Source organism: Hyperolius riggenbachi, chromosome 5, assembly GCF_040937935.1.
Source record: "Hyperolius riggenbachi isolate aHypRig1 chromosome 5, aHypRig1.pri, whole genome shotgun sequence".
Classification (NCBI taxonomy): domain Eukaryota; kingdom Metazoa; phylum Chordata; class Amphibia; order Anura; family Hyperoliidae; genus Hyperolius; species Hyperolius riggenbachi.
The window spans coordinates 293,160,030-293,187,531 of record NC_090650.1 but is presented as its reverse complement, the minus strand read 5'-3'; the positions used below and the strand labels follow the sequence as shown (position 1 = coordinate 293,187,531).

General features: G+C 43.1%; 1 protein-coding gene across 1 annotated transcript in view; it reads right to left on the bottom strand.

The window, feature by feature from the left end:
* The window catches only part of DIPK1C (divergent protein kinase domain 1C), a 117,099-nt gene that overhangs the window by 6,533 nt on the left and 83,064 nt on the right, over nt 1–27,502 (bottom strand). The window contains exon 3 of the mRNA XM_068234666.1: nt 6,957–7,121. Within this exon, the coding sequence (XP_068090767.1) occupies nt 6,957–7,121 (165 nt within the window). The remainder of the gene's footprint in view (nt 1–6,956; nt 7,122–27,502) is intronic.

Genomic DNA, 27,502 nt, shown 5'->3' with positions numbered 1-27,502 from the left:
CAGTGATGCTTAGCCTAGGCTGATTAAATATGGGGAATTCTATCATCCCCCAGAGCATTATGGGTGACCAGGTATATTTTCTACTTGCTTAGAGCTCTCAGTAAACAAACACTCTGCAGAGATCACCTGACAGGACTAAATATGTCACCGCTTATACATAAAGGCATTTTTCCTTCATTAGTTTTACAATGATTTCAGGTACACTGAGCCCAGTAGCAATCAGAGTGATGTGTTCCTTTGTTAGCAGATTTAGTAGTGTCTCAGCTAGTGACAGAAAAACAAACTGCTGACATTCAGTTCTGCATTTTGGTGATTCCTCACTATCAGTGCTTAGAGGAACTGTCACGAAAATCTTACCATTTAAAACACATACAAATAAGAAGTACATTTCTCCCAGAGTAAAATGAGCCATGAATTACTTTTCTCCTATGTTCCTGTCACTTACAATAAAAAGTAGAAATCTGTCATTACTGACAGAGTTTGTACTAGCCCATCTTCTCATAGGGGGGTTTTCAGGGTTTTCTTTATTTTTAAAAGCACTTAGTGAATGGCAGTTGCTCCGTCCAACTGCCAAAATAGTGTGCAGCGAGCAGGGAGGCTGGCCAGCATCTTTATATAAATCTTTTTCAGGGAATGTCTTTATAAAGAATAAAGGCCATGCTGAGAATCCCCTATGGAGAGATGGACTAGCCCAAAACCTGTCGGTAATGTCAGATTTCTACTACCTACTGTGAGTGACAGCAACATAGGAGAAAAGTAATTTATGGCTCATTTTACTCTGGAAGAAATGTACTTATTTGTATGTGTTATACATTTTAAAATTTTTGCGACAGTTCCTCTTTAACCACTAAGGGCCGGTTTCCACTACAAAGTGATGCGAATGCGGCTACCTAGCCGCATTGCATCACTTTTGCCTCCGGCCACATCACTTCTGCATCTCCCTATGCGGAAGTGTATTGGAAGAGATGGGACATGGCTGCGGGCAGATGCGGCCGTGCGAGAATCTGCAGCATGCTGCAGATTCTCGGATTGCTCCGCACCACTCCACACAACATGCACGCAGTGGAAACTCTTCCATTGCTGTGCATGTGTTTCAAGACACCTGCGGTAACCGCATCGCACCGCTCCTAGTGGAAATGGGCCCTAAGGTAAATGCCAGTGTGACAGAAGAATTATATTACTGTTGCCAGTATGATCACATGACCTGAATTGTAGAATGGAAATAGAAGCAATGCACCGGTAATTACATGGTGACAGTTTTAATAACTAACTAACGTAGGGATAATTTTGAGTGTCTACAGTTCCAAGGTTAAATATATCCCATTTGAGCGTGGCCTATAAAGCTAGGGAATGACAGCTAAATACTAAATCTCCAAAAATAACTTTTTTTATCTGTAAATGCCAACTGCCTCCTCAGCTGTTTTATAGTTAGCCCTGCACTCCATTTAATATAACATTATTTTTTATTGATTGCCTTTTATGTGGATATTTGAATGGCTTAAGAGTATTTGTACAAAAGATGTGCTATTTCCAGCAAGAGGTAAAGAGCATTACCTGAAATATCACTGCTGACAGCCAATGGTGGCTAATAACTGAGTCATTTCTATATATCTGGGCTGATTGCCAGACTAGTTCAGCTCTCTTTGATGAAAAACTGATTTTAATAAGATGTTAAACAAAGTCTGAATGCCAAAAGTGCGGGAACTCTGTGCAGAAACAAATTTGCTAAATATTCTATAAACAGCTTGCAGTGAATGCACAGGATGAGTGGGTAGTGTGTGCATGGAATTCACTGTGTGAAGACCAACTAATTAGTCTGCTACAAATGTATGCATTTCACTGATCTGCACCAGCAGACTTGTCATCAGATAAGAAGCACCCTGCGCTTTACCAGCCATGGAGAGTCATCTGTGAACCTGGAAATGGATATGAATTATTGCCCAGACTTAAAAGGATTTTATAATTATAACTGAGTGTGGTATCTCTACAGAGTCACACCGATATAACCTGTATATTCATTTCATGGAAGGTTTTCTTTTCTCGCCAAAGTTATCTTCAGATTACAATGGTAGTTTGGAGTGCATATCCACTACATCACTTAAAGACCTGGCCCAGCTTTTTTTTATTATTGAATCACAGCCTCTTCCAGTCATTTAAATGAAGTTCAATTGATTAAAACATTGGTAAATACCTTTATTTTATAGGAAACAGTGGTGGTAATGACTGCTGCTGGTCCTAACCCCCTGATAACAGCCAGGCTCTTGTTTGCACATTATAGGGTTGATTCACTAGATGTCAAAAAAAGTGCCATAGGCACACAGCCCACTGTAATTTAACCAGTGTTAATGCCACCAATCTAGCATGCATTGCACACATAGCACAACTCCGCTTATGTATATAACATGCATTATACACTATTTGCCTAATGCGCATCAAAGAAGCCACAAGCACATTGTATATATAACACAAGTGGCGCTATTTGTTCAATGCGCATTACGTTGTTATAAACATCTGTAAAATTTCTGAGCTCTGTCTGCGCACTGAAATTTTACAAAGTTTAAGTGAATTAACCCCTATGAGATCTGTACTCAAATAACTCACCTGCCGCTGGTCACACCACCCCCTTCCATAGACCTACCGGAAAGGGAATTGAGTGCCATTCCGGCCACTTCCTCTCTCGCACTTTCTGATTGAAGAAAGCATGGTTCTGCTATGCACTTTATTTCTCATCAGCCTCTCCCTATTTCCACATTTTCCTTCCAGAACTCTAGAAACTTCTAGAGTCACTCTGTCACTCTAGAAACTTTGAAATCTTTACTAAAAAAGCTCACCTTTTCAGACAAAGATAAAATCTCGCTCAGGCCATTTACCTTCAGCCCCTGCCCAAACTTTGCTTCTTTCTGAATATAAAATGAAAACACACCACTTTTGGCTACAGACTTAATGTATTGCCCCATCTCTTGTTTCCTTCCTATTCTCTTACATTGGAGAGAGATCTCTCACATTTACCGTATTTTTCGCCGTATAAGACGCACTTTTTCTCCCCAAAAAATGGGAAGAAAAAGTCCCTGCGTCTTATACGGCAAAGGCAGGGAATCCCCGACTTCCGAACGCCCGCCGATACAAACTGCCGAATAAGCATGCAGTAAAATTCTAAATAGATCAGCCCATAGTTTTAAGATTGCTTTCACAATTATATGCTAGAGATTTGAAAGTGTGTGTAAAAAAGATGTCATGTTGTTAAGACCATGGTTTGGCTTCTGTGGTCAATCCAATTGGAATTTTACAGGCTGCGGAGGAGTTTACCTGCGCAGCCAGTGTTGCTTCAAAGAATGATCACTAGTAATTTTATTGCTTAAATTTCATTTAAAGTGAGTAATTTTGAGGGATATTTTTATCTATATTTGTATTGATGTTTATTGTCTAAAAATGTCTAATGGGTATCAATCTCATATTTATGTAACTATCTGTCAATAAGATATATTTATGGTTAAATGTAAACTTCTGAGGAGAGATTGAGCGCAAAAGGCTAGCTTATAATCGACTGCATCCCCGCCCATTCTCCCTTAACTTTGTATTTGTGCATTCCGCTGCTATATACATAAAATGACCCTACACAGCACCCGTAGCTTTCCTTAGCAACGGCTGTGTACAAATAGGACGTGCCAGAGCCTGTGACGTCATCTGAGGAAGGCGCAGAGCACCGAAACGCGTAATGACGCTACAGGCACGCCAGGTCTAGGCTCCGCCCACCCCCAGCGAGACGAGCAACGGTTACATCGGAGTGCGCACTGCTGGCCACAGAAGCGTACGATCTGTCCGCAGGAGGGGATATAGCGGATGACCTGCCCGCTTACATGCGTATATTCCTTGTACATCTTGTAAGTACAATTTTATTCCTTGCGTATTAAAGCATCTTTTATGGTAATACACTATGGAGCGCTCCTCTTTCCTCTAGTCTTATACGGCAAAAGCAGGGAATCCCCGACTTCCGAACACCCGCCGATACAAACTGCCGATTCCCTGCCTGTGTCCCCGCTGGGCCTGGCTCCCCACTGTGTGTTTATCCTGCTTATGTCTCCGGGCCCCCCGCTTATATCTCCGGGTCACCCGTGCAGTCTGTGCCGGTTGCTTACCTTCTCCATCTTGCCCGCGACGATTGAAGACATCCATCTCCTCTGTGCGGCTTCCTCCAGTGTCGGCTTCTAATGACGCGTCATCAATGACACGTCATTAGAAGCTGGCACTAGAGAAAGCCGCACAGGGAAGTTGGATGTCTTCAATCGCTGTGGGCAAGATGAAGGAGGTAAGCAGCCGGCACAGACTGCACAGGGGACCCGGAGACATAAGGGGGGGGGGAGCCCGGAGACATAAGCAGGGGGCAGGATAAACACATAGCAGTGAGCCAGGCCCAGCGGGGAAACATGAGGACGCGAGGGAACCATAGGACACAGGAGGGCAACCACAGGGGGGACCAGAGGACAGGGGGGTGACCACAGGGCACGGGGGGGGCAGAGGACATGGGGGGGCAACCACAGGGCACAGGGGGGACCAGAGGACACAGGGGGCAACCACATGGCACGGGGGGCACCACAGGACACAGGGGGTCAACCACAGGGCACAGGGCGGAGACCACAGGACACAGGGGGGAGACCACAGGACACAGGAGGGAAACCACAGAACACGGGGGAGGACACAGGGGGGAGACCACAGGACACAGGGTAGGAGACCACAGGACACAGGGGGGATACCACAGCACACTTAGTGTAAGAGACCACAGGACACAGGGGGGGACCACAGGACACTTAGGGTAGACAGGGCAAGATAAGAGGACACATGAGGTACACAGGAGGACACCATTTGGGGGAGGGCATGTACCAGACGCTCCTGAAATATGGACGCACCAGGTTCAGTTTATATTTTTTTCCCCTGTTTTTTGCCCTCTAAACCTGGATGCGTCTTATACAGTATTCCGGAGCGTCTTATATGGCGGAAAATACAGTATGTCCTGCATGTTATCACACACACGTAGAATACACAGAAGCTGGCACTACAGGTTCCACTGGATTGGACCGGTGCTGCTGGCGGCAAAAGTTCCACTCCTTCCCTTGATAAACCTAATATGAGCGTGCTCTGGTACAGGGATAAATACTGGTTCAGGAAGTAGGCAAAGGTAGAGAAACCGGCACTGCTTCTTAGGTTATTTATTCTTGCATTTCATCAAGTATACAATTTAAAATTAAAAATATCTTGCGAACATGAATAGTGGTACAAAGAGTTACAAACCCGAGCACCCACCACCCACAATCCACCCAGCCACGAACCTTCCCACTAATGGTATATTTATCACTGTAACAGCTATGATGTTTACCAATTCTGTATTTTGTATCAATGTCTGTATTTTATTGTATACCAGTGTCTGCATTTTTTGTACCTATGTTTGTTTCTTACTCTACAGTGGCACAGAAGATGATGGCACAATATAAATCATTACTAATAAGAGTATAATAGCTAGCTTACATACATTTTATAATTATTATGTGTGTGCATTAGCATTTTTGTGATGTTATTCTGAAGTCTTATATAATGCTTTAACTGTCTGATCAGATTTGGTTCTATATCACGGAATATGCACTTAGCACTTTGTGTAAAGGATCTGAAAAGCATTACATGGCCTGAGAAAGACTAAATGTCATCACAGAAACATGACCGCACTGGATGAATGCAGGAGAAAGGAGTTTGTAGATTATCACTTTGTGCTGCAGAACTTTTATCCTTACGATATGGAGGGAGACAATGGTTTACTTATTATCTCACAACTATGACAGTAAAATATTGCAAATCATTTTAACAGAGTGTCACTTGAATCAAAAAGGTCCTTGCTGCCCATGGCAACCAATCCCAAACCAGACATTTTCTTCCTTGCAGGTTAAAAAAAAATTAGAGATCTGCTTGCTTTAACAATGGGCGACATAGTTAAATGGAGCCTGTTCTAGTGGCCCAGAGTTTAGACAAGACGGCTTTGGAAGAGCAGGAAACAGCCCAGCCTTAGAAATTCATTCATTTCAATGCATCATCTTTATTATTAACAAGGTAAAAGAGATATTTGGCATCAGCTGCCATCAGTTGTGTGTTTTAAAAGGGGGAACCACTTAAGGACTTTTTGAAGATACTTTTTACAAGTCAGGGTGAAAAAAAAAAATTGTAGTTTTGAACCAAACAAATTGATTAAGGTTAATTTAACCACTTCTTGCAATGTGGAAATTTATAAACATCCTATTTGTGCACATTTAGTGGGAGCACGCATGCATGTGCACACTTATTCCGTTCAGTCCATGGCATGATGTGGTTAAAGTGGGATAAAACTCAGAGTTCACCTATAGTCTGAGCATTACACACAGCATAATACTAATAAGAAAAAAGTTTTAAGGACTAGTTCACAGTGGTCAGTTGCGTTGCAGAATAATTGTGCATATCAACTCACTGCCTATACAATTCTGTGGGCCTGTTCACAGTACTGAGTTGTAACGGATTGTATTATTCTAACTCGCTGCATTTAGGTTTTGTATTAAAGTCTATGTCTAGTCTCCATTACTGTTCACACTCATTATAACATGTGCGTTATGCAGCTGGCCAGTGGCCACTGTGAACCTAGCCTAAGTTACTGGAAAGGTTAATAATTCAAACTTCTACTTAACCGGAAAGGCTAAGAGTAAATATGATTTTCAGTGACATAAAATGAATTGTTTTCTGGGGTTTTTTTTTTGCTGTGTTAATGTTTTAGAAAAATAAATGTTATTTTGAGTTTCATATCACTTTAATGAGTTCCAGGTTCTACTCACATGATTCATTTATTCATAGAATATATATGTTGGGTTTTTTTGAGGGGGGGAGGTTATGTCAGTAATCCATTGTCATGACCCTCAACATCTGGATTTTGCTTACAATTCACTTACTTGCAGATTATTATTCTCTCTTTGTGCTCCACACATGAATGTCTTCAAATTACAAGTTGAGAAGCAGTCGAAGAAGTTGCAGTCCTTATCAGATGTACACTTCTGCTCCAGTATGGTGCGCATTTTGGGTTCAAAAAATGCCATATCCATATCAATCGCAACCACCTGCAATCAATAAAGTAGAATAAACAGGAGATTTATGCTGAATTTAGTTCATCAATACACATTTGTCATGCTCATTCTTTTGCCAAGAGATATGTTTCCTGTATAACATAAAAAGAACTATTGTGTTTTTTACTTTCAGCTGAATAGGTGAGATCAATACCATGTTTATAAGGCACTGTGAGCAATGGATCAATTTATTTAACAAGAAACATTTGTTTTTCAAATTTTTACTTTGGCTTAAAGAGAATCTCTAAAATTCTTACAATAATAAGCATACCATTCTATTCATTATGTTCTCCTGGGCCCCTCTGTGCTGTTTCTGCCACTCCCTGCTGCAATCCTGGCTTGTAATTGCCAGTTTTTGGCAGTGTTTACAAACAAAAGACATGGCTGTTACCAGCTTGTGATAGGCTGAGAGGAGCTCACTCTGTGACTCACACAAAGTCTGCAGGGGGCGTGGAGAGGGTGTGTATAGCTTCTATCCTATCACAAACAGAGCAGCACATTCCAGCCTGAGTGCCTGTGCCCGACAAAGACAAAGACAACAGAAGAGAGAAGATTTGATTATATAACTGAGATAATACAGCCACTGTGCAACTAGGAAAGTCTGCAGTAAGACACACCACATTAGAACAGGTATAGGAATTTATAGGATAGAAGAAATAAGGCGGAAAATTTTGTTAGAGTCTCTTTAAAGATTTTTACTGCCACAGAAAGAGAAAGAAATGCAAAATGCCGAACTCTGGTCCATGAGTAACATTTGTCTAGTTGAGTAACCCTTCTCACTGTATATAATAGATGAATGCACATGCTTTTGCAGTTCCTCAATAACACCACCTCCATTTAAAGTAAAATTCCCTCTTTAGTGGACTCTCCAACATAGAAAAAGTCTCCCAAAATGCCTCCATAATAGAAGTGACCACCTTATCTAGTCAGCTGCCTGTATTATTATTATTATTATTGATTTATAAAGCGCCAACATATTCCGGGGCACTGTACAAAGTAAGAAACAAATGTGGGGTACATAATAATACAGACAATGGTGTGCCCCAATATACAAGATACATAACTGGTGACAAAATACAGAAACAAAATACAGAATTGGTAATGACAGTGATAAAAGTAACATGATAAAAAAAAAGTATAATAATTTTGAAAACACAAAAGGGGGGGAGTGAGCCCTGCCCTTACAAGCTTATAATCTAAAGGGAATGGGGGGGGGGGCAAGAGGAGGGGTAGTATTCAACAAATATATAGAGGCGGTGTGTTTTAGGATACCTAGTAGGAGTGCAATTTGGTCTTAGGACAAAGGGAAGTGGCCTAAGGTAGCGCTTATGCTTGTCGAAACAGTTTTTAGAGAGCGTTTAAAGGTAACAAAGGTTGGCAAGTGACGGATGTGTTGTGGGAGGGCATTCCAGAGGAGGGGTGTAGTGCGTGCAAAATCTTGTACACGTGAATGTGAGGAGGTAATTGTAGAGGAGGACAACAGAAGATCATGTGCAGATCTGAGATGGCGATTGGGTTTGTATCTGGAAATTAGTGAGGATATGTACCGGGGAGAAAGATTGTTGAGAGCTTTTTAGTTTAGGGTTAGGAGTTTGAACTGGATCCTCTGGTTAATTGGCAGCCAGTGAAGAGCTTGCCAGAGAGGGGGAGCAGAGGAAGATCCAGAAGAAAGATGAATGAGACGAGCAGCTGAGTTCAGTACCGACTGAAGCGGGGGAGTAGTATGTTGCAGTAGTTCACACAAGATATTATAAGAGCATGTATTAACATTTTAGTTGTGTCTTGAGTGAGAAAAGGTCGGATGTGAGATATGTTTTTGAGTTGGAGATGGCAGGAGCTAGTTATGGAGCGAACATGCGTAATAAAAGAGAGAGATGAGTCGAATATCACCCCCAAGCACTGAAGTTATGGGAGTGTTATTAACATTTATTGTAACTTCAGGCAGAGAGGTGGACAGAGATGGTGGAAAAATGATTAGATGATGATTAGAAAAATGACATGAAGGAGGATATTGCAGACAAGCAGTCTGGAACATGTTTGAGGAGGGAGTTAAGGTCTGGGGCCGAGAGGTACAGTTGTGTATCATCTGCATACAGGTCGTATTGAAACACGAATGAGTTGATTAAGTCACCAAGACCATGTACTGTATGTAGATGGAAAAGAGGAGGGGACCAAGGACAGAGCCTTGAGGAAAAACTTCAGCAAAGGTCCTTGCACACTAGCTGTGCCGTGTTCATTTCTGCAGCATTTCCTATGCCTTTTTGTTTTGAAAAACACACTTCTTTTCTCTTGAATAGGAATTTCAGCAAAATTTTACCGCAATCCTCATTGAAGTGAATGGAAATGTGTTTTCCAAAACGTAAATGCTGCAAAAATGCAAACGCTGCGCAGCTAGTGTGCAAGGGCCCTAAGCAGTCTGCATGGTGGCCGCTCACACATCCAACTGCTCCATGTTTGTGCGCCTGTGGTCAGAATGTATAAATGCCACCTAATGGAGCCACTTCTATGTGCATAGTTGCCTGTGAGATTGAGCCCTGATAGAGTGGACATATTAACACACTACAATGTGCTCAGTATGGATATTAACTACTTTAGGACTGCGCTGATTGAAATCTACGCCCTGTTTTGATGGCTATCTGGCTGCCAGGGCGTAGATTTCAATAAACCGGTGCCGCGCGCACATTGTACATTGTTATGAAGCCCTCTGAGTAGATAAGGTGGTTGCTCCTATAATACACATTTTAGGGAACCTTTTCACAACCCTGTTTCTGAGATGTGTGTGTGTAGGGGGGGGGGGGGGGAGAGACTAGAAAATTGATAAAGGTCAGGATGAGTTTTAACATTTGTCTGGAATTCATCATTACATGTATGGCAAGCTGCAGAAGTATCGCTCTGTGAGTATCAGCATGGGGTCACAAGCTGGGCCAGGTTACACTGTCCAAGATGAGCAGCTGAAATTCCACAATGCTGAGACTGTGCGAAGTCAACACATTTTCCTTATGATTTCATTCTAACTGGCTTCAGCTTCAGTGGCCGAGTACACAGCCATGCCAAACTGTTACTTCATGGGGTTTATTTCATTTCTAAAGAATTTACACACATGTATTTGAGCCAATAAAGGCACTTAATATGCAAGTGACATTGCACTGGTATTGTTATCAAAATGAAAGCCAGAAAATCACCAGCCATTCCCAGTCTGCTGCCTGTCATGGAAGTAAGCACATCAGAAATACGTATGTATGTACGCGTCGCCAATGCATTGGGTGGTGGGAGAGCTGAATGACGGCTCTTCTTCTTGCTGTCGCAAAACTCCCCGGCGGTTTTAAATACTATTTCCCCTCCGAGTCGTCGCAACTTGGTGGGAGATGTAATTTGGGGTCCGGCAACTGCCAGAGCCCCCCAAATTCCCCTTACGCACCCCGAGCAGTATTACATTGCTGCTATGAGGGCGCCTAATTTCAGTGCTCGGCGACACAACCTGCTTCACCAGAAGCTACCGTAAATATGAGGAGAACAAGCCTTGTCCAGCATAATTCACTTGCATCGTAATATGAGACCACAGCACCTTACAGGTGAATGGACATTTATAATGACATTGCATTGTTTGTCAAGTAGTAACAAGTCAAAAGCAACTGGACTTGCTAAATAAAAGCTATACCACACACCAAGGGCCTGGTGCAGAAAAGTCTGGTAAAGTTGGTGGCAGCCCTGCTTTTCCTCTGCCTCTAATACTTTCAGCCATATACCCTGAACAAGCATGCAGCAGATCAGCTGTTTCTGATTATATTGTCAAATCTGACAAGATTAGCTGCATGCTTGTTTCTGGTGTTATTCAGACACTACTGCAGCCAAACAGATCAGCAGGGCTGCCAGGTAACTGGCATTGCTTAAACGGAAATAAATATGGCAGCCTCCATGTACCTCTCACTTCAGTTGTCCTTTAAAGGGACCCTGAGCTGTGTGCTGAAAAGGAAAATTGGACTTACCTGAGGCTTCCTCCAGCCCACCGTAGCCTGTGAGCTCTCTGGCATCCTCCTGGCCCCCTCCGCGGTCCCACTGGTGGCTCCGGTAATGCCCCAACTTCAGGTGAAGTCACGTGCGCTCGCCCCCTCTGTGCACCCATAGCGTCATCACACCGGCCACCATAAGAGTCCTGCGCATGTGTGGTTCAGTCTTTACAGGACAGAGGGGCGAGCACACATGGCTTCACCTGAAGTTGGCACATTAACGGAGCCCGGGACCACAGAGGGGGCCAGGAGGATGCCAGGAACCTCACGGGCTACGGTGGGCTGGAGGAAGCCCCAGCTAAGTCCCATTTTCCTTTTTAGCACACAGCTCAGGGTCTCTTTAAAGAGAAACTCCGACCAAGAATTTAACTTTATCCCAATCAGTACCCCCCTTTTACATGACAAATCTATTGCATTTCACAAACAGACCATCAGGGGGCGCTGTATGACTAATATTGTGGTGAAACCCCTCCCACAAGAAGCTCCGGGTACCGCGGTACTCTGGGCACACTGCCACTGTTATGATCGCTTCTGCAGCGTTTACTGCTGACTGCAGTGGTATTGCAAACCAAGCAGTTCTAATGTCATTACATGCATTTGCTTGCATGGTTTGGTTTGCACTTGGACTAGTTGCTGATTCCATCTGCAGTCGCTCTGAAGTTTATGACAGTTTGATATGCTTTTGTGTAGACAAACATTGTCTGCTGCAGTGGAGGGGCGGTCCCTTTCCTGCAGGCTGCATATCATTGTCTGCCTTTTCCTGCTATCAGCCTGTGATTAATTACCATTCACTTGTGTGGGAATCTGCAGGTCTGCTCCCATTGGATAACCTCAGTATAAAGAACTGCTTCCTGCAATGCCTCATGGGCTACCATAGTCTCAGATTGTATCTGTTACTCTGCTCGTGCCCCACCTCGTTCCTGGTCCGTGTGGACTGCGCTGACTCCTGCGAAGGGGTCAGCGAGTCCTCCTAGTTCTGCTCTTGTTCTAGAAGTTGCTACTTGCTTGTCTTGTGTCATTTATTGGTTCATCGCCAATATATACGCATACTTGCGCATTTTGTTATTTTCCTTGTATCCGTGTTACGTTGATATATCAGTGTTGCTGATATATACGTACACGAACTGTTTATTTCCTGTGTTCAGTTAGTCAGTTTTCCAGCACGTTTTGGTAGTTTGCGCGTACCGTGAACACCCGTGCTGAGCTAGTTATCCTGTTCCTGGTCCTGTTTGTGGATTGCGTTCATCTCTGCGAAGAGATAACGAATCCTTCTGAATCCTGTTCTGTTACTGTTTGTGGATTGCGTTCATCTCTGCGAAGAGATAGCGAATCCTTCTGAGTCCTGTTCCCTGTATTACTCCAGTCCTAGTCAGCGTTCCTGCTTATGTCATATATCGGTTCATTGCCGATATATACATATGTTAGTCAGACCTTACAAATAGTTTAATTGATAGCTGTAATTGTAATACGCTAGGAAAACATACTTATTGTATATTTATCTGTGTTACGTTCATCTATCTCGATCCTGCTATTTCCTGTCTCTCCTGTCCTGTCTTTGTGAGGCACGCCATCGCCGCAACGCATTGGCTGCCTCATTCCAGTCTGTCTGGTTTTGGACGCTTGCTGTCGCTAAGTAATCGCTAGCTAGCAAGCGTTCATTCTGTCTACTTGTTCTGATCTCCTCAGTCCTGGCTTATGCGCTCAGCGCTACTTTGCGCTGAGACGTTATTACGAAAGTGTTGTTTGTGGCTGTTCGGATCTGCACCGGATCTGTGCACCACAATCTCCTATTGGAGTCAGTCCTCTCCTCCACTAAACTGGGGATATCCTGATCCCTTGTGCTGGTGTGTGTACCTCCTTCACGTCAGCTTATGTGTTGTATGCTGACTGTGGAGATTACACCTCCAAGCTTAACATTATGGTAGCCCCATTACCAATCCCCATTGTGGGGGGGGGTTCCCAGCAAAAATGACACTGTTTGTTATGGTTCCTGTTCCTTTAAGAAATTTGAGAAGCTCAATTCTGAAACAGAAAATGAGTTTTTTTCTGAATGTACCAGGTTCCTGGCCAATCCCAAGCTACAGGCTACTCCTGTTTCAACGTGGGCCCCCCAGCTAGTTTATGTTTTATTTAAGGGAAATTTGTTCCAGTGGGCCTACGATGTCTTGGATCATACCAATTTAAAAGAAAGACCACTGGAATTTCTAGCGTTTGTGATCCATAACTGGCTGCCCAAAACCGATTTGCCTAGCCCTTTTGATAAGCTCCTGGCAGCTTGTCAATCAGCTGCTCCTTCTACTGCCTACAAAAATAATCAGCAAGCAGATAATTGTTCTGATAACTTTTCTTCTGCTAAGGCAGCAGGGTCTAAAGCCAAACGTAAACGCTCCAAAAGAAAAGCGTTACAATCAGCGGAGTCGTTGCCCTTGGCGACTGCGCATCAGATCTGTAATGAGACTCCACCAGTAGCAGATAATGAAATTCAGTCACCATTCAGGGGAGTCAAATGGACCTATGAAACTACTAATGAACTTTCATTGCTAGCCAGGGAAAATAAAAGTTCTTGTTTAAATGAATTATCTGAATATGATTATGAAGATATATTACAGAGTATTGAACAGATCAATTTATTCGTGCAGCAAGGGAAATTTGCATACACTACAGTTCAACACTTGCTACAGGTATTGGAGATCCTTAGGAATAAGAAATCGGCCAATCACCTGCTAAATAACCCAATGTATGTTTCTGCCACTGACACATTTGCAAACTATGATCAGCCGGAATGTTCAGCTGTTAAATATGCATGGGATCCTCCATTTGAGAAAGGAGAGATGGAAGCCCTGGTCTATGAATGGAAGAAAGATGCAAGTTCATTTTGTCAGTTTTACAGTGCAAAGAGTGAATTAGTATTGAATGCATGCATTAAGTCTGCCTATAACCTAATAAAAACTGGTGTGTGTGGGTATGACTTTGTGGCTCCATTGATCGATGTGTGGAGAATGATTCTGGACGATTTTTATGCGATTCAATCAGTTGATACCAGGGAAGACACACTGTCAAGTGGAGATTGTTCCACTTCCTCAGTTCCTGAGGACTCGCCTGCTTCAGCACCTTTGGCTGATTCAGCGAGTGATTCAGAGCTCCTTTTGTGTGAAATTGAAGTTCCTGTAATTCCACCCTGTACCATGGATAACTCAGTGTTACTTCCCAGTAAGACAGAAATTACTGATGCTTCCTTAATCTTGCCATGCACAAATTTCTCAGCAGAGGACCCAGAGGTCCTGCTGACTTCTGAGTCCAGCTTAGCCAGTACTCATGAGTCTTTGTTCAGTGAAACAGACACCAGAAAAATCTTGCCTGTCTCTGCAAACACTTCTGCAGAAATTACCTGTGTTAATAAAGTTCAACTCCTGTCTGATCCAGCAGATGCCAATAGATGCACTACATCAGTTTCTGAGTCCCAGCAATCCTGTCCAGAAATCTCAGAACCCCAGCATCTGAATTTTCCAATTTCACAATTGAATGGTGATTTAGATGCGCAAACATTGTGTTTTGATCTTCCTGTTTCTACACCTCACTCTAGTCTCATGAATAACTCACAGCGTCTGCTATGTGAGTCCGAAATCGCAGAATTATTACCGTGTTCAGAAAATGTTCCAGTGAATTTGCCCTGTACCATGAATTGTGCAGTAGATCTCTCCAATGAAACTCAGGTCACAGAATCATTATGCTGTCCAGCAGGTGCTTCCATGGTTTTGCCCTGCAGTGTGGACTGTTCGGTGATCCTGTCCAGTGAAGCTGTGGTCACAGAGTCTTATGCTTCACCCAGTACTTTGGATACTTCAAACCCTCTAGCAGAACAGTCTGAGGCACTGCTTACCTCAGTTGGTGTTACAGTAATATTCACTTGTCTAGCAGCTGTTTTGGAATTACAGTCTGCTCTAATAAAACTTGATGAATTTCTGCCCAGCGAAGCAGAAGCCATTGAAATTTTGTCCTCGTCAGCAAGTGTGTTAGTTACCTTGCCCTGTACACAGTCTGATTTAACCAATGTTGTTGAGTCCCTCTCCAGTGTTGTAACAGCCGAGGAACTCCAGCCCTGTCCTCTGAATGTTTCAAAAGTCTTGCCCTGTAACATGGATAATTCTGACTCGCTGGAAAAAATAATAATAGAAATCTCAGAATTTCAGTCCGGGTTATGGAGTGTTTCTGAAACCCAGCCCTGTATCCTGGAAAATCCTGGTTCTCTGGCCGGTGTGGCAGAAGTTCCTGAGTCCCCTTCCTGTCCAGTGAGTTACTCAGTTTTGCCTAGTTCAGTGGGGATTGCTGCACTACTGACTTGTTTTGCAGCCCTTCATGAGCTCCAATCCAGTGTATTTGATGAGTCTCTGTCTAGTCCAGAAGAAGTTATGGGAACCCTGTCTAGTTCGGTGCATACATCAGAAGATTTGTCCTGTCTTGTAAATGCCCCTGAACATGATTTGTTAATAACTTTGCTGGAATCAGAGACATCTAAGTCTGATCCTGCATTTTTTAGTGAGAATCCAGTAACTGTGAAGTCTAGTCATGATGATTTTTTTTTGCCCAGTCCTGGTTTCGGTCCTACCTTGACTGACTTTGAGGTTTGCAGTTCCTTGACATGCCCAGAAGTCTCTCTTGTGCCGGTGTGCCCAGATGTGCTTCGTATGCCAGAGTGCCCAAGTGTGTCTGTGTTGGCGTGCTCACACGCTTCCCTAGTGGAGACATGTTCTGATGTTGCCGGTTGGCCTGCATGCCCGGAGATGGTTCTGGTCCCTAAAAACCCTGATCTTGATGTTTGTCCTTGTGACCCTGACTCTAGAGTTGCCCTGGGTTCCATAGGGGTTCTTGATGGTTCTCCATGTGAGCCTAAGGGGCGTTCTGACCTGTGGGGATCTCTTTGGAGCTTCCAAGTGTTCTGGGAGATCTCTGAGGAAACTTGTCCTGGTACCTTGGATTGGTTCAACAGTGGGTTTTGTGTTGGTAAGGACAGTTCCGGTGGGCATTGCAAAGGCTTTGGCGTTTTTGGACAGTCCTTGGAAGGCGGTGGGTATCGCGCAGAGAGTTTCTTGGGGTTGTTTTCTGGAAGTCGTGGTTCTGATGGGTGTCACACTGAGGCTTGTAGTGCTGACGGGCATGGTTCGGTAGGTTCTGGTTCCAATTGGTCTAGTTTTGGTGAGACTGATTCGGGAATTTGGTTTTGTCGGACGGATCCGACCTTCATGAATTTTCAGTCAGATCAGTTTGCTGGATTTCCCACTTCTGATTTTTTGGTTTGGGTGGTTCAGGAGAAATATGTCAGTTTTCATAGGCGTCCAGAGGCCGCGTTTAAGGGAGGGGGTACTGTTATGATCGCTTCTGCAGAGTTTACTGCTGACTGCAGTGGTATTGCAAACCAAGCAGTTCTAATGTCATTACATGCATTTGCTTGCATGGTTTGGTTTGCACTTGGACTAGTTGCTGATTCCATCTGCAGTCGCTCTGAAGTTTATGACAGTTTGATATGCTTTTGTGTAGACAAACATTGTCTGCTGCAGTGGAGGGGCGGTCCCTTTCCTGCAGGCTGCATATCATTGTCTGCCTTTTCCTGCTATCAGCCTGTGATTAATTACCATTCACTTGTGTGGGAATCTGCAGGTCTGCTCCCATTGGATAACCTCAGTATAAAGAACTGCTTCCTGCAATGCCTCATGGGCTACCATAGTCTCAGATTGTATCTGTTACTCTGCTCGTGCCCCACCTCGTTCCTGGTCCGTGTGGACTGCGCTGACTCCTGCGAAGGGGTCAGCGAGTCCTCCTAGTTCTGCTCTTGTTCTAGAAGTTGCTACTTGCTTGTCTTGTGTCATATATTGGTTCATCGCCAATATATACGCATACTTGCGCATTTTGTTATTTTCCTTGTATCCGTGTTACGTTGATATATCAGTGTTGCTGATATATACGTACACGAACTGTTTATTTCCTGTGTTCAGTTAGTCAGTTTTCCAGCACGTTTTGGTAGTTTGCGCGTACCGTGAACACCCGTGCTGAGCTAGTTATCCTGTTCCTGGTCCTGTTTGTGGATTGCGTTCATCTCTGCGAAGAGATAACGAATCCTTCTGAATCCTGTTCTGTTACTGTTTGTGGATTGCGTTCATCTCTGCGAAGAGATAGCGAATCCTTCTGAGTCCTGTTCCCTGTATTACTCCAGTCCTAGTCAGCGTTCCTGCTTATGTCATATATCGGTTCATTGCCGATATATACATATGTTAGTCAGACCTTACAAATAGTTTAATTGATTGCTGTAATTGTAATACGCTAGGAAAACATACTTATTGTATATTTATCTGTGTTACGTTCATCTATCTCGATCCTGCTATTTCCTGTCTCTCCTGTCCTGTCTTTGTGAGGCACGCCATCGCCGCAACGCATTGGCTGCCTCATTCCAGTCTGTCTGGTTTTGGACGCTTGCTGTCGCTAAGTAATCGCTAGCTAGCAAGCGTTCATTCTGTCTACTTGTTCTGATCTCCTCAGTCCTGGTTTATGCGCTCAGCGCTACTTTGCGCTGAGACGTTATTACGAAAGTGTTGTTTGTGGCTGTTCGGATCTGCACCGGCTCTGTGCACCACAATCTCCTATTGGAGTCAGTCCTCTCCTCCACTAAACTGGGGATATCCTGATCCCTTGTGCTGGTGTGTGTACCTCCTTCACGTCAGCTTATGTGTTGTATGCTGACTGTGGAGATTACACCTCCAAGCTTAAAGCGGAATATAACCCTGCATTTCAACTTTGCTCTAAAACATTATTTACAGCATATTATATGCAACCAGCATTTTTTTTTTTACTAGACCAGCATTGGAAGGGTTAAACACAGACGTTTCAAGTTCCGTGGAGAGAACTGCAGAAGTCAGATTGTTACATTGTATTTAGTTAGATGTATTTATTGATAAACAGTTACACACTCTTTGGCAGTCCTCCAAGCTCCTTTTCAGTGAGAGATGAGTCACATTCAAGAATTAGATACATGTATGTAAACAAAATGTATCTAATTGCAGGTTCGGATGCGTCTACAGAAATCTCAAGGGACTTTAAAGCCCTGTGTAACCCTTCCAATGCTGGTCTAGTAAAAAAAAAAATGCTGGTTGCATATAATATACTGTAAATAATGTTTTAGAGCAAAGTTGAAATGCAGGGTTATATTCCGCTTTTTAACAGCCACAATGTAACAATGTTCACAGACAGGAAATGGCTGTTTACAGCTGTCTGTAACAGCCAAAACAGCTAGGAGCAGCTACATAACCTGCCCACAGTAACAATGTCACCATGTAATACATGTCAGAATGTGAATCTGGGAGAGGAAAGATTTTACAATGAGCAAACACTGACTAAATCATTTATACATAATTATTGTAAAAATGAAGCTCTTTTTTTTATTACATTATTTTCACTGGAGTTCTACAGAAAATACTGTAGAGAGGCTTGTGATTCCATGTTTGTGCAGGCTAACAACAAAAACGTCTCGTTATTAACCCTAGGATAGTTTGTATTTATTATAAAAAGTTTTCCTGATTGCAGCTGTACATCTGCCGATTCACTGACCTTCGAGTCACCCCATTATGATCTATAATGTCCTGACGAGAGGAACAGACTATTGCCTCCCAATAAAAGAATATTGCTTCCCAATTTATGAAAATTCAGCCCAGGTTTGCTGGATTGCTTATGTTCTTTCACTGATCTCATAGTGTCTTCCATACCTTTAGGTGATCAGTGATTATGTAATCTTGCTGGTTGCCTGCAGCTGCTTTCATAACAGGCAGTTGAGTGTTTCATTATGTACAGAATAATCTGATACCACACTCTGAATGGGACACATGTATGCATTGTATATGCCTCTCATTGGTAACATATGCAGTAATGTCTAGTATATACATAGATGATGCATAACACGTGCTGTCTTCTGATGTCTGTATATTCTCCACTCTGGTAACATTTGTTCTCTTGTAACAATATTCCTACATGGTGTCTCTTGTTACTATATACACACTTTATACCAATACCACATGCTATAATGTATTGTAACTATGTGATAATAATGCACAGCCATACAGTCTTGGGACTCAACCTAGTTTACTCAATAAAACAGTGCAAGAAGGAAACAGAAACTGCCAAATGCCATAACTTTAAGGACCAATCAGATTCTAGCTTGTACTTTGATTGAGCAAACGTTTTTTCAGTTTTGCCAAATGTTCAATATCACAATCCCACAGAATAGAATATGATTAGTGCCAGTTTCTTAAAGTGGGAAAAAAACTGACATAACATTAAATAAAAATGTTTTCCTACTTTTTATCACCCATTCAGTTACCGTATTTGCTTTTATGCACAAGTAATATTGTCTTTTTACAAATTACAAATTCCCAAAGTACAGTTTATCTGCTCTGAAAGCTGCCATTGCATTTCATTGCATATCTGCTGTATTTATATATTAAAATCTACCTAGTGATCATTTCTCACCTCTTTGCTTCTCAGCTCAGTGCAGTTCAGTGTCAGCACTCTGCTGCCTGAATACTAATTGTAGCTAAAAAAGGAATATAAACAAATGTACAGACACAGGCAATTAGCCTGTGCCTGCATGGTAGAGCCAGACCCTAGAGGGTTAATACACTCGTACTGGCTCTCCCCTCTTCATTGTTTCAGGTGCGGGCCCCGGAGACTGGGGGAGAAGGAGAGAAGCACCGCTGATTGGCTGCAGCTTCGTGGGTTGCTGGAGCAGCCTATAGGGAAGGAGGAGCAGTTATAAAAGAGTCGGCTGCGACATTCTAGCAGCCGGCTGAAGAAGAAAAGAACCCATACCTTTCCCCCACCCTTCCCTTTTTGCGTCTTTCCCGTCGTGGCCATTAATGGGGTGCCAGTCATTGGGTAATGTCACCCCTGTGCGGACATTTGTTTGTATACAATGGTATAATTTATTACAACATTTCTGTTGGTTTTGGTTATAATAAACTTGATGATCATCTGTGTTTTCAATTTCTGAATGCAGTAATTCAGACCCTTGTGTTACCCCAAAAAATGGCAGCGGACTTTTTGCCAAAGTTAAGTGTCTGTGGTTTGTTATTAGCTGATAAACTATTCATATGTGATGAGTCCTGGTAAGTGCTTATCATAATATGGGGTTGTGCAATACCAAGATAGTGTTATCACCTCTTCAGATGTGGCCAGAAGCTGCCCACTGAAGTAAAAAGCTTTCCACTGAAAAACAAAGTGCTGTTTTTAACTTGAATGTCTTTGTGGTAGTAGGTTTTATGCCGTAAATAATCTTTTAGAGCAAAGAAGAAATGTTTAATTTTTTTTTTTTGTTTATTAACCTCCCTGGCGGTAACCTCAAGATGAGCTTGGGGTAGCAAAAATATGCCCAGAGCAGTAATCCTGAGCTCAGCTCGGGGTAGGTAAATACCTTGAATTACAGTGGTTTTGGAGTCCCGCGTGCGATCCGCGCTGTGCAGCGGGACTCCAGTCTCTCTCCCCGGCTGTGTGCTGCTTTCCCGGCCGCCGGGATGCCCATATAAAGGCTCTTCTTTCCGGGGACCTGGCGGCCAATCAGTGCGGCGGAACGGCGGTGGCGGCGTGACGTCATCAAGGGCAGCACATATTTTTAAAAAGAGCTATCCACATCAGTGCATAGCATGGATCTGTGCAGGGGCGTAACTAGAAATCCCCAGGCCCCCCTGCAAAAGTAAAAATCCTGCCCCCCCCACCTCAGGGCCTTTTTGGGGGGCACATCGGCTGGGGGGGACATCCCCCCCTCACCTTGGGCTCTCCTCTCAGTGCTCCCCTCCTGCAATCATTAGTGGCAGCAGGCGGGCGGCGGCAGGCTGAACAAATACCTCCTTCGCGCCGGAGGTTCAGATCACTTAGTGCTTCATGTTACTTCCTGTGTAAACAGGAAGTAGCACGAAGCTTTTAGAGATCGGAGACCTCCGATGTGAAGGAGGTATGTGTTCAGCCTGCTGCTGCCCGCCCGCTGCCACTAATGATTGCAGGAGGGGAGCACTGAGAGCCCAAGGTGAGGGTCGATGTGCAGCCACGCTCTCCTCTTATGTTGCGACCCCTCCTGCCCCCCAAAAAGGCCCTGATCGGGCCCTAGGGGGGCCCCAGGGCAGGGGTTTCATCCCCTATTGTTATGCCCCTGGATCTGTGACTGCTTTATTGAAATCTGCTTTACAAATGCATGATCCTCAGATGCTCACCGATGTACATCCGCAATCCTGTACCTGCTGATTAGCCATCGGGATCTTGTTACTACAAACACTGTGACCCTAAAGCAAACCTGAATCAATAATGTTCTCCATGTAGAGATATACGTGATGATAAATATTTGCCTGATATCCATTTTCTTTGTGGTGGTCTGCAGGTTTTCTAGTCAAATGCATATTTTACATTTCTCATTGGTATACAGAAGCACATGCCATCTGTCTACTGAATTTGCCTTTCAATGTTGTGAGAATGACTGTTGGTTCCCCTGAAATATTTGCCCTGCTTCCAACTGTCATTTTTACAGCACTAATTTTGTATCGGCATCAAGCACAGATTATTTCTACACTAAAGGCCCTGGGCTGCAATACTATCTCTCTCTCAAGAACAGTAGTACTTAGCTAACTGATAACTGATGCCCACTAATCCTGTTATCAATGTCACATGACTAGAGATGGCATCAGTTGCCCAATAGAAACAGCTTAGCAAGGGAAGAATCCATGACTCATTCACTCCATAGAGAAGTAAAGAAAGGCCGTTTCACAGCATAAACACATACGGTAGCTTGGAAGCTCACATAGGTTAAACCTGCCACATAAAGTATATATAGGATTGTCACAGGAATGTTTTATTTCTCAAGATTTAGATACAAGTTCACTTTAAATAAATACATATTCCCTTCATAATATTTAGCAGGACCAATAGTTCATTCACCACAGAAATATGATCAAACCTGCACCTGGATAAATAGCAAAAGATGGATGTTTTGCTATTACTCTGAGGGAATGCTACTCCTGGACTTCGGGTGCGCTATGAATAATGTTTCCATTAAGAAATTGGGAAGTGGATGTGTAGCGTTTGGTAATGAAATCTTCTGATTAGACCTGAAGATAGGCCAAAGGGGCAGTCAAACAAATTCTTTGTGTATGAGAAGCTGTATGCTAATGATTAAAATGAGCTGCAATAAGCACATTTATTTCATGTATTCGACTTTCAGGCAATTCTTTATTGCACTGCTTTTTGAAGCCTTCCCCAAGGCTCTCTGTTAGGCTGGCACCTAATACTGGGGAAGTGCAAGTGAGAAACTCACCAAATGCCTTGGCATTGCCGGCAATTATTATTAATTTTATTATATTTTTGCTCTGTTCCCAGGGACTGACTTTCTCAAAGGACAACCATCAAAGAAACTGTCATTCTGTAAATCCCACATACTGTACATATAAAGCTATTAGCCAGCAACAATAGAAGGCTTTTTAGAAGTATCTGATCACATCCTTTGTGAAGGAAATACCTTGTCTATCAGATCCCTGCTTTAAAAGTCAGCGTCGAGGCCAGAACTGTACAATGTAGATAGGTGTCATTATTCACTAAGGAATTATTTAATGTCTGTTTCTGCAGCTCAGAGATTTTTCAAATACAGACTAAGGATCTATAGAAAAGGACCCTTACTTTATTCCTGTTTTTGGATGCTTACACCCACCAGTCAAAATTAGTTCTTCCTGGCTGTAATCTCTGTTTATTTTAGGGCTGCATGAAGCAGAGACATAGGAACATGGTTGCAGCTGATGGATTGCTTGCACACTATATTGCTGCTAAATTGCTGCTTTCTGCCATTCTGAAGACATTTCAGTCACATGATTAGAGCCAGTAAGGACTGTTTCTGCAAGCTGGATGTGCTGGTCTGGATACAGTCCTCCACAGTAATGCCCACTGTGAGATGCCCACTGTGAAAACTATTCTCTATAAATGTCATATTTTCTTCACACAAAAAAATGAAAGGATGAAAAAAAGCCTTTATATTGCTATTTGCTAGTAATTCCTGGAAATATATGTGGCATTTAGAATTTGTTAACTTTGATAGCTGTCCTTTAAGTGTTTCATCTAACAACAGAACAGCATCTTCCTACAGATCTAGTGTGCCATAGTTGCTAGCAGCTGCACCGGACAGCATTAGACGCAACAATTTAGAAACTTGCTGCAGAGGCTTGTCACAGATGCTGGGTCTCTTGTGTTACATAGTCTTAAGGGATATTTTAATAATTACTCATATGACAGAGCAGTCAGTGAGAGTAAAGCAGCATACTAGATTAAGATGAGCTTAGTAGGTTGGGTCATTGCAAAAGGAAAAGTTTGACCAGAGGAGGGAATGATGAACTTGTTAGAAGTATGTCAAGTATGTTGCCCCTTTTTAGGAGTACTATTTAGAATATTTATAGTACCCCTGGTGCCAGTGGAACTAAAAGTTGCACCTATCAAAGGTCAGGCTTGTATTCAGAGATTTTCTGACAAGGTTTGTAAATTTGTAGTACAATTGCAAACATGGATATGCACCTACAGAGAGAGCTTTTTTAAAGTATAGGTTGTTCTGGATTTACTTAAAACGTTGTCACAGCAGGTGCATGTACTTGTCACACAATCACTACTTCACCTATCCTTCTGCAACCCTCGCTATGGTTCCATTATGATCCAGGAAATGTTTATAAACTGAAGCTGTATAATAGCAACACTTTAATAATGGCCGCACGTACACAGTAGCAGTAGCTATGTGAGGGAGTCTAGCCCAATGACTCCTCACTGAATAGGTGCTCCTTACATCTTGGATCACCTGAACAGATAATTTGAAATTGTTTCAGGTGCCCTTCCTAAGTGAACACAGGTGGCTATTGTTATGCACTGACAGAGGCACTGGCAGCTCACTATCTCTTGTCCGCCCGCCTCACCAGAGAGCCTTAGCGTGGCTGGATGGTGTAATGGTTATGGGCTCTACCTTTGACACAGGAGACCAGGGTTCGAATCTCGGCTCTGCCTGTTTAGTAAGCCAGTGCCTATTCAGCAGGAGACCTTAGGCAAGTCTCCCTAACACTGCTACTGCCTATAGAGTGCGTCCTAGTGGCTGCAGCTTTGGCGCTTTGAGTCTGCCAGGAGAAAAGCGCGATATAAATGTTATTTGTCTTGCCTTAGCTGTTAGCCAGACTGCCTATGTGTATACCGTATGTTCCATATGGTGCAGTCAGAACACCTCATTGGCACACATCTTCTGAGTCACTGATTCAGAAAGTATAAAAGTTGGCAGATCAGCAGGACAGGCAGAAAAGTTGCTTATTTCGAAGGGCAGGACAGTACATTTTTCTGCCATTTTAGATTTCCTTTAAGGGCCACACTTGAATTTTGTTTTTGAGTATTTCTACATTGATATGCATTTACAATGAGAAAGCATGCCTACATATTCAGGGTGATCTATCCATCACGGAGTACCCTGAAGGTCATTATGGTAAGGGCTTCATAAAAGTGTCTGAACTTGGGAGACATCGCTTTAGTTTTAAGCTCTTTATTTATTAGCTGCGATAAATAGAATGAGGTCTTGCTCTCTTTTCTACACTGAAATACTGCTATATAAAGGACACGGGTTTAGCGAAATACATACTTTAATTCACAGAGGAACCATCCCTGCATATCAAGCTTTTTACAGCTGCTTATAAAGAACAAGTTAAAACTTGGACTAAGCCCAAACCAAACATCTGATCCCCAGCTGGAACTGCTTAGCCTTATGGTAGTTTTATCACATAAAATTAAGTTTGGAGTGATCCTCGCATTTTATGGGTTTTCGCAGGCTGTTATCGGGACTAAATATCTTTCGAAAGTCTTTACTCCTATTAACATTTGAAACACTGGAATATATCCGATCATAATGATCTTCAGAAGGGGGAGTCATTTGATAACCATCATATAAAGAACAAGTAAATACTAATAACAAATTAATACAGAACAAATGGGTTGGTCACTCATCAGAAATAATGAGTGTCAGAAGGGTCTGTTCACACTACAGCTAAAAACGCTGCATTAACAGAACGTAGTTAAACGCAAAAATGCATGGTAAATGGATCCTATATTATTAATAGGATGCTTTTATACTGTCAAACAGAACGCAAATGCACAACGCACCCACCAGATTGCACATGTAAAATGCTGACCTGCTGCATTCTTCTGCAGACACTAACACCGAGTGGATACGCCTACTGCGCTGTTTACGTATATGCTGCATTTGTACTATAGTGTGAACCCGGCCAATCACACAATAAATACAGCCTAACTTCCATTTACAGGAATGGCACCAAGTACCCTGCTAGTGCAAATAGTAAACCTGTTGTCTCCCAAAGAAAAAATTGTAGATACTTAACTAGTTAGAGAGAAAACTCTGGATATTTCCAAGGCTTCCGATCTCTTACTTGACCCCACGTTGCTGAACATTCTCACCTATACTCTCCCCTTCATGAGTACAGACATGCCTGCGCAGTGAGCCAAAGCCGCTCATCCACAAGCAGCTCCATAATACTGCCCAGGAGCGGCTGTTCTTATGTATGACCGCACTTGTTCACTATGAACGTGGCTGTGAACTGCCAGAAGTACCCAGCAAGTGACGGGTAGGAGCGAGGAGGACACGAGAAGCCTTTGGACAATCCAGAGGCTTCCCTCTACCTAGAAACTGTAAGTATCTAACTTATGTCTTTGGTAGACTCCAGGTTTACTTTAAGAAAGATCCATGCCGTCACAAGGACACCAATTTACTCAGGTCATTTTATATTGAAAATGAGTGCAATAGGATTAATCGTTGTTGGTTGTTATGTCTTAAAGGGAACCAGAGACGAATGAACACCTAAAATAGAAAAAGGTTTTATACATACCTGGGGCTTCTTCCAGCCCCACAAGCCTGGATCGCTCCCACGCTGCCATCCTCCGCTTCCTGTATCGGCGGTACCGGGTCCCGTCACTTCCGACGGACGCGGCAAATTGTCCGCATGCACAGGGGCTCCCTCCATACACTTACGCATGCGGCTGCGCAGTATGGAGCCGCACGCGTAAGGGTAAGGAGGGAGCCCCTGTGATGCGGACAATTGGCCGCGTCCGCCGGAAGTGACGGGACCCGGTACCGCCGATACAGGAAGCGGAGGATGGTGGCGTGGGAGCGATCCAGGCCGCATGCACAGGGGCTCCCTCCATACCCTTACGCATGCGGCTGCGCAGTATGGAGCCGCACGCGTAAGGGTATGGAGGGAGCCCCTGTGATGCAGACAATTGGCCGCGTGCTGACGCCGGCTGGCCGACTGGCCGAAACTACGGGACCCGGTACCGGTGCATACAGGCAACAGCGGCGTGGGAGCGATCCGTGCGGATGGGGCTGGAGGAAGCCCCAGGTATGTATAAAACCTTTCCTTCATTTCTTCTCTGGTTCTCTTTAAACCAATATAGTTCCGGATAGTGGTGTGGGAGCTCCTTTGTTTCAATATGTGGTTTTGATTGTTTTTAAAGTTGTGTTTTGTTTAACCACTTCAGGACCACAGTCTTTTCGCCCCTTAAGGACCAGAGCCTTTTTCTCCATTCAGACCACTGCAGCTTTCACGGTTTAATGCTCGGTCATACAACCTACCACCTAAATGAATTTTACCTCCTTTTCTTGTCACTAATACAGCTTTCTTTTGATGCTATTTGATTGCTCCTGCGAGTTTTACTTTTTATTATATTCATCAAAAAAGACATGAATTTTGGCAAAAAAATGATTTTTTTAACTTTCTGTGCTGACATTTTTCAAATAAAGTAAAATTTCTGTATACATGCAGCGCGAAAAATGTGGACAAACATGTTTTTGATTAAAAAAAACCCATTCAGTGTATATTTATTGGTTTGGGTAAAAGTTATAGCGTTTACAAACTATGGTGCCAAAAGTGAATTTTCCCATTTTCAAGCATCTCTGACTTTTCTGCGCACCTGTCAGGTTTCATGAGGGGCTAAAATTCCAGGATAGTACAAATACCCCCCAAATGACCCCATTTTGGAAAGAAGACATCCCAAAGTATTCAGTGAGAGGCATGGTGAGTTCATAGAAGATTTTATTTTTTGTCACAAGTTAGCGGAAAATGACACTTTCTGACAAAAAAAAGAAAAAAAAAAAAGTTTCCATTTCTTCTAACTTGCAACAAAAAAAAATGAAATCTGCCACGGACTCACTATGCTAGTCTCTGAATACCTTGAAGTGTCTACTTTCCAAAATGGGGTCATTTGTGGGGTGTGTTCACTGTCCTGGCATTTTGGGGGGTGCCTAATTGTAAGCACCCCTGTAAAGCC